At 42.8% G+C, this 8,480-nt stretch overlaps 1 protein-coding gene across 1 annotated transcript; it reads left to right on the top strand.

Moving 5' to 3' along the window:
* Positions 1 to 1,247: 1,247 nt before the first annotated feature.
* LOC311359833 (urotensin-2-like) lies at positions 1,248 to 3,039 on the top strand (the record flags this gene model as incomplete). The annotated part of the gene is made up of 4 exons (XM_084479864.1): positions 1,248 to 1,350; positions 2,049 to 2,174; positions 2,774 to 2,817; positions 2,926 to 3,039. 4 exons carry the CDS (start codon positions 1,248 to 1,250, stop codon positions 3,037 to 3,039), a joined length of 387 nt encoding a protein of 128 aa, XP_084335990.1.
* Positions 3,040 to 8,480: the final 5,441 nt, after the last annotated feature.

Genomic DNA, 8,480 nt, shown 5'->3' with positions numbered 1-8,480 from the left:
CACACACACACACACACCAGCCCCTACCTGAACAGGTGTGACTTCATCAGGGTGGAGTGGTGGACTCTAAAGACGGCCTATGACTTGGAAATGGGCCGACGGTCCCACCCCCTTGCCTACGAGCACAGAGGATAAATCCTAATTGCTTCGGTTGAAATACAGCAACACATAACGGTGTCTGGCCATCTCCCCATTAAACCAAATGTCACCGTCGCCTCTGCCTCCAGTATTATCCTACAGGGCAGGACGCGGCGTCGTCACCGCCGCCCTAATAAATATACAACAACCAACACACCTTCAGCAGTGTGGTTTCCAGAGCAGACTCCCACCTGCCCGGCGGCCCGACCAATCGCAGCGCCTCATCTGGCACAGCCCCGGCCTTGATCCAGCCACCTATAAAAGCAAAGTTTATTGCGGGTCTAAGGGGAAGTGAGGGCTGAAATACACCGTCTCACTCGGGAACAAGGCCTCTGAACCGTGTCGGGGCATCAATCAGACCCATCCGGTGGACTGTGGCACATTCACAGCTGTTTCCAATCGACTTGAAATGTCACATGGCTTACAGACTAATCCAATAGCCCTGTTTGTGCGTACAAAATAAAGAGTGCATTTGAAATGACTTTGAATGAACACACCACGACTGATGCCACACTGTGTCTTCCTCCTCCTTACTCAGACCTTCAGCAGAAGTTAATGAATTCATATAATAAAACACATTTAGCTCCCTGTAACGTCGTAACATCCACCTGAGCCCCTCGGCGTCGCGGGCGGAGGAGAGGCGCGTCCTAAGCCCCCCGCTCTGAACCTCTTCTTACGCACTCGTTTGAAACAGCCAATAAAAAGCGAAAAAACGTCCAGTAAAACACGACTTTGGCCTTGAAGGATGGATCACAGCACTCGTTCTTTTTACGACGCCCATAATTCACCTGGCCTGTTGATTCATCATCGCCAAACCAGGCATCTGGGAAGGCGGTGACACCCGCTGGGACCCCAAATGCTCTGTGAGTGCGTGTCTGCGTGTGTGCGTACATCGGTTTCAGGTTGGGGTTGGTGGTGGGGGTCACAGGGCTGGGGGTATATAACGAGGGAGTTGGAGTTCTCAGGGCATGCAGAAGAAGACTCGTCTTGACCCCACTGGCAGAATCCCCCCAGCGTGTCTTCTGAGAGGAGCTCTATAGTCCCAGAGACACCAGCGCTAGCAGACAACAGCAGCAGCAGCAGCAGCAACGGCTCCCTGCAGAGTAATGATGTGCCGCCAGATCCTTCCATGGGCCCTCCTGCTGGTGGCCTCCGGGCCCCTGTGGGCCCATCCCATCACAGACTCGGCTGAGATGCCCTACTCAGGCCCCGGTAAGTGGAAAGTAATTAGTGTGTGACAGAACGCCGGTGATACATTTGGGAGGAGGTAGTAAATCTCTTGTTTAGTACTTTGGTTAATTAAAGTGGGGCTATTAAATGATATGTACGATTTAACGGGGGATGTGAGATCTGGAGGAAAGAGCTTCAAGTTATTAACTGAAAAAAGAAAAGAAAAACTGTTTAGCATTTTCATCATCGGTGTGTAATCTATTCCATGAATAATAGTTGTAGTGGAGTGATAGTAAGAGTAATAGTAAACATTAACTTAATAGGAGGATAGAGGCGTAAACTATGTGCCACTGTTAGAATATGCCTTTGGCTGTACAGTTCACTGCATCCCAGTCTCCCCTGTGTTCTGTAGTATTTCACTTGGCTTCTCCATGGCTAGACTCTTATATTTGTGGAAGTCGAGATGTCACTCACATCAAGTGGCAGGCACAGTGGAAGCCCTCTCTGGTACTCAGAGATAGATCATCCCATCACCATATGAACCCCATATTTCTGCACACTAATGACCTCCCCAGACCTACAACCCTACAAGCGGTTTTCTATGGCTGCTTCTATGTATTGCTTTATCTATTTGAGCATTGGGGTGTGATGCGTTCCTTGCCTTGTTTGTGTGTGTGTGTGTGTGTGTGTGTGTGTGTGTGTGTGCGTGCGTGTGTGTGCGCGTGTGTGGTTGTGGTCAGTATCAGTGGAGGATCAGGGAGTCGGTAGTCTGGACGAGCTTACCCTCTCCGAGCAAAGCTTCCCCCTGCAGGACTCCACGGGCCTCCGATATGCCTCCCTGCTGGCCTCAGAGCTCAACAGAGAGGGTGTGGATAGACAGCACACACACACACACACACACGACATGCACACACTCACACACACACACAAAAACAAAGAAACACACACACACACACACACACACACACACACACACAAATAAGCTTGCATACATACACATAGCACATATGAGGCACACATACAAAAACAAAGAAATGCGTACACACACAAAGATGGGGTAAATGTGTGTACGCACACACATATTCAACACACACACACACAAACACGTTATCACAGACATCACATGCACACACACGTGTTACCTCAGACAACATCACATCAGACACATCATCACACATCACACACATCAGAAAAAACGGAACCATATATAGAGTATAATATACTCTATATATGGTTCAGTTTTTTCTGTTTTCTGAACAACTTGAAAATATGACTTAGGCCATTACTTTAAGAGGGTGACGATACATATAAAACATTGCAGAGATCCCCACAGCTCCAGCGGTGTATAATATCCTGTTCATTTCCACTGCATGGTTATCACGCAGCACACAAACACACGATTCCAAATAATCCTCAGGAACACCCAGACATTTTCTGCTGTCTGTGTGCTTTGTGTCGTGCTAAGGTATCAGAGGAGCCGGTGTGCTGCCCAGAGGGATAAAACGAGAGGTGGGTGAGCTCTGTGTTCTCTCCTGCAGTGATACAACAACACACACCGACATGGTGCCACAATCAACACGTGTGATTCTCACTTGCCAACTGTCTTGTTTCACACAGGTCATGTTGGAGAAACAAAGTCTCCTGAATCCCTTCAGTCGTTTACTGGGCATCAAGAAACAGTTCCGGAAGAGAGGAGGGAACACCGATTGCTTCTGGAAGTACTGCGTCTAGAACTACTGCGTCTAGTACTACTGCATCCAGTACTACTGCGTCTATTACAACTGAATCCAGTACTACTGCATCTCCTACTTCACTGAGGACATGGCCTGTTGATGACTGGGCTTGCACTAAACGTTCCCATTTGTTTGCACTCACAGAATCCATCCTGACACACACACACACATGCACACAAACACACTTTTATGAAAAGACAAAGTCATATGTTTTTATGAGAATTATTTGTTATTTCATGACATTAAGATAATTTATTTTCAATTAATTTAATTATGCTCTTAATGTGTTTGTATGCACATCTTGGTGTGTAATGTTTGACAAACGTCACACATAAAATTCAAACTGAAAAAAATAAGTCATGCATGGATAATAGTTTTTCTTTACTTGAGTACCAAGATCTTTTTTTCGCAGTAAAAGACAAGAGAATATGAGAGAATATATGTCAACCAATGACAATGGTCCATCTGAGAAAAACACAGATATCATCACAAATTATAAAAGGTTAAACACTCAAATGTGGTTTAAACTCTAGCTAAAGTCCTTGGGTCTGCATTTTAGATCACACACACACACACACACACACACACGCACATGCACACAGAACTCTGCTCCATCTCAGGATACAGCTGTGTCCTCCACCATTACCATGTTGATCAACACTGACAACTTGTGTGAAGAGGTCAGTCCAGAATTCAAACCCTTATGGGATTTCTGATGCAATGTGAGTAAACCACTTTGAGTTGGTGTGTGTGTGTGTGTTGATCCACTAGTTTGATGCTGATCTGCACATGAGGGGTCCATTTCAGGCTCAGACTGGGTCAATGTTTTCTTTAGTGATGAACAAATGCACAGCTGACTGTCACAGCAGACTTTAGACTCATGTTGTCCCAGCGACATCAAAGACCTTGGGTCTTGGTGTTGGATAACCTTGTAATTCTGAAACATCAATCAAACTGGATTAGAATGTTCTCTATAGCACACGAGATTACTAAATGTCTTCTTTTTGTTTTTGTAAAGCAAAGAGGAAACAAAAGGACGTATGAAACTCGGTTCAAGAATTTTCTTAATTTTTTTCTTGTTTTATTATTTTACAGCAGAAAGAATATAAAGCATTCAGAAAACATATTTCATATTTTAAGGGCATTTCAAAACGTTTTGCATGGCTTCAGCAGCTGAAATCTCTTTTTTTTTTACATATCCATCGAGTCAGTGACGCTTGTACATGCACAATTACAAAAATAAAACTTACAAACGAGAAAGGGTAAGAAAGAAAACAAAAGCAAAACATCAGAGGAACGAAGGAGGAGGAGGAGGAGGAGGAGGAGGAAGGGGTGAAACTATCGGGGTGGAAAGAAATAGGTTCGCAAAGCTGGGAAAGACGGAGAGTAAGACAGTTATAGAGGAGAGGAAAAAAGATCTAACACTAGTTTACATGCAAAGTGTCGAGGACCCAAAGTAGGGCTGTATTTTTTTCTTCTTGGTTTTGGAATTGATGAAAACGTGCAGTTCGGTAAAGGGCGCCATATAATTGCTGTCCATAAACTATTGAATACTTGTCTTGCAATACTGGCATTTGCATAAGAGTAAGTCGACTACATGTGTCCAATCGTTTTAAACTTCACTAGGTCTATAGGTCTCCACAAAATAATTCTTATTGCTCTGTGTCCACGAGTGGAATATGTTGTGAGATAGTTTCTGTTGGTTTGCCCTGATGCCTACCGTTGTCTGGTTTTGGGTGATCAAAGGAGAAGAGGAGGAAAGGTGGGATTCGCAGAACGTCGTGAAATCAACAATCGATGAGTGAAGAGCGCCTATCAGCTTACCTGTCATCCCATCTCATAAAATGGCAGTAAAAACAAGATTTGCAGGTGAGCTTTCCATTGAAACTTGACTACCCCTCTCCGTTTTGTCTGTATAAATCTATTCCAAGACAAAAACAGAAAAACGACAATGATAAAATGGTTATAGAGGATTCTATGAAAAACATCTGTCAGAATACGTCTACTATTATTCTCTTTGTTTATACTGGTGTCCCTCGTCCACCACTGTTAAATATAATTTCACTCTAATCCCTATCCCCATCACCGTGGACCATTTTCCCCTCGCACCAGAAAGCACCGCTTTCGGCCCGCGTCAAATTTCACCACCTTCTGGCCTGAACCACGCAACCTGTATGTTTCCTCCTCTCCGTGTCCGCACCCTGAGTTACAAAAAACAACAAACGATCTGAACTGAAAAACAGGTAGTGAGGTAAACCAGTCCCTCGCGGTCAACTCTCTGACTAGACGTGTGTTTACGTATGTCTACATGTGTGTTGTGCGGTGTCTAGTGCGTGTGTGTCTGTGACTAGTAAAGTTCAGTACCGTACCCCTATACAGTCTCACCATGGTCTCATACGGTGTCCGCGGTATCTTGTCGTTTGGGAACACACGTATCAAATCCAAATGTATATATTATTTATATTTTCTGTATAAAATCAACAACTAAAAGAAAAAGTCTAAAAAGTTGAAGCTTGCTCTAAAAACCAAAACCAAAAAAAAAAAACATTCATGTCCTCCGCCATGCCTTGCCATGGAAACATTGGTCAAAAACTTCAAATTACTCTATCTTTAATTTGTGGGATTTCACCTTTGCCCTTAGGGTCACCTGACCCCTGCCCTGGACTCAGTTCTGTGACACGTCAAACCAGCGCTAATCCTTTTACAGAACAATAAGTCTTTTAACATGTCTATCCGACTACCGATTCTAGGAAAATAAGCATGCTTTAGGTGCACTTCTGTCACCCGTAGTTTAACTATTTAACCCATGCAAGCGCAATAAAACCCTCTCCTCCCGCCACAGTACTGCGTCAGCGAGGCATTCCGACCACAACTAGAGGATTTAGAGGCGTTTCTAAAGTCTTGTGGTTTTAACAAGCAGTTTCAGTAGAAAAGAGAGAAAATGGCAGAAACAGAAAGGAAAAAGAAAGGAACACAAGCTTAGCTTTTTGACACGTTGTAAATGGATGAGTGAACATGTTGTGTGTGTGTGCTAGTGTTACGTGATGGTGATGGTGGGTGGGTGGCTTCCCGTACTCCAGACAGTAAGGTCCTCACGTGACCTTGGTCTGTTTTCTTTCTGTATTTTTTGTTCTCCCCAATAGTTTGAAGTTCAGGTACATTGCATGCACTTTGGATTTGTGCGGGATATGAGTAGGCACTTTCTACATAAACACTCGGGAGATAACGCTCACAAGTAAGGGTGGATGACAGAAATAAAGCTGTAAAGTCAATAAAAATCAATCCCATTTGGAGAAAAAAACACAGTCACAGAAACAATAAATGCAAGTAGTTTTTCAATGGCACGTCAGAGGCAAAAAAATCATCCCTTTTTTTAGACAGAGAAAACACTTATTTTTGACCTCTGGCATAAATACATGAGAGACATTTGCAGCAACCCACTCAGATTGCATGTGTGTTTGTTTCAAGCACATGCAGGCATGACATGATAATACTGTTTCAGGTGGCTTATAGTGAACTGCTTTTGTACTGTAGCATCCAGGTTCGTCAAAAGACAACCGGGTTCAAAATGGATAGCTGAGATGGATGTCCCTCTACCATGCTAACTCTAGCCCTGCAGCGTCTCTGCAGCGAGCGGGGATCCGGACAGAACCAGTTTAGCACCATTCATTTAAGTTGTGAGAACATCAATTCAGCTGTTTGGCAAAGTAGTACAAAACATTGCTACAAGGTTCTTTCCCTTTGCTCACAAACGAGTAGCAATCTTATCCATGACATTTAGTAAAATAATCGCAATTCATGGCAGCCTTGTTCAAGATAAATTTACCTAGACTCAGAGACATAATTACTTTAGCGTCTGTGAAGTCTAATATCTGCTGCAATAAACGACTCAATACACGATGGCCCAGATATTCCCCAATGTCAGATTGTAATACTTAAGGAACCTGTAAAGACTTGTTAGGTAGAAGGCTGCCATCTACGTACCATTTAATGAGATCAAACAACCTGTTTCAGTGACACATTTCAATCGACTTGCAAAAATAGAATCAAATACAATGTCAAAGATGTTCGGTCTTTGCTGTGAAAATCAAAGCGTATTCAGTGATGGCAAAACGTCTGGGATCAGGATGGTGTTGATGGAGAAGACATGGGAGACTCAACGTTTGTCTGTGTGTCGTTAAACTGTGACTCCATCTGCATTGTTGGTACCATTGAGTTATTGTTTTTCAGCCAGCTGTGAGCTTTAGGTCGTTGGTGTGGATCTAATTTATGATTATCGGTTCTGCAAAATAAAAATAAAATATATATTAACTTAATTCTCTTGTTCAGTTATATAGCATTCACGTTACTTGGCACCAATGGCAGAAGATTCTTGGTAGCCTAAAACAAACCAAAATAAATTAAATAAAATGTAAACATAACCATACTTGTTGTAAGATAATTTTGCAGGTATCTCCTAACTCTAAATACACTATGGTTGTTTTTTTGTACTTTTTCATATTGCATTAGGTCATGCTTTAGCAAAATGTTCTTCTTAAGAACAATCAAAATAAAATAAAATACTCTTATAGTGAAATAGTTTTAATCATTTTACAGAGCATAGCCACTACTGCGTTTCTTCTTGTTTTTTCTTTTGATCTGTTCATATTTTTCATGCATGTAGCTCATTTTTATCCCAGGTATTTACACTATATACAAAGAATACAACCATACTTTTAGGCATCCAAACAAAACTATACAAATATTTTGTTTTTGTCGATTACCTATTTTTGACCCCTTTTTAATGAATAAAATAATATATCTCTAAAATACAACCCCCTTTTGGGTAAATGTTTACTTTTCTTTTTTTTACCCTACGTACTTTCAGCCTTCTTTATGTACAGTAACCGCTCAATTGTCAAAAATATGGATTTGTCACACCCCTATTTTGGGAGTAGCTTAGGGACACCTCAAAGAATCTCTAAGACGTCAAGGCAATGTATGTGATCGTCCCCCCAGGAGCCCCACGGAGCCCTGAAGGTCATTTAAAAGAACAAGTAACAACCCTTATGACAAATACCGTTTACAACACAACAGAGGCAACGTAGATTATTTTCATATATCTTCCTTTTTGGGTACTCGTAAAAAAAAACAAAATATAAAACGATGAGGAAAAACGAAACGGAAAATAGAGGATGAGGGAGGGAGAAGGAAGGAAGGAGACCGCATCGGGGGAACTCAGAACAATGGTGGGACCCGTAGAGGAAGAGGAGGAGGAGGAGGAGGAGGAGGAGGCGGTGGTGGAGGAGGCGGTGGGCGCCGGACCACCGCAGAACTGGTACTCTTTAAAACAGAACGACCGAATCACAAGCACACAGGCAACAATGCTTTGCAGAGAGTCATGCAGTTTCCCTCAAACGGGGTTCGAACAACATAGAATCTCCGAGGATCACACGCAGA

Source organism: Micromesistius poutassou, assembly GCF_964030765.1.
Source record: "Micromesistius poutassou genome assembly, chromosome: 15".
NCBI classification, from domain to species: domain Eukaryota; kingdom Metazoa; phylum Chordata; class Actinopteri; order Gadiformes; family Gadidae; genus Micromesistius; species Micromesistius poutassou.
This window is presented reverse-complemented; position numbering and strand designations above follow the sequence as displayed.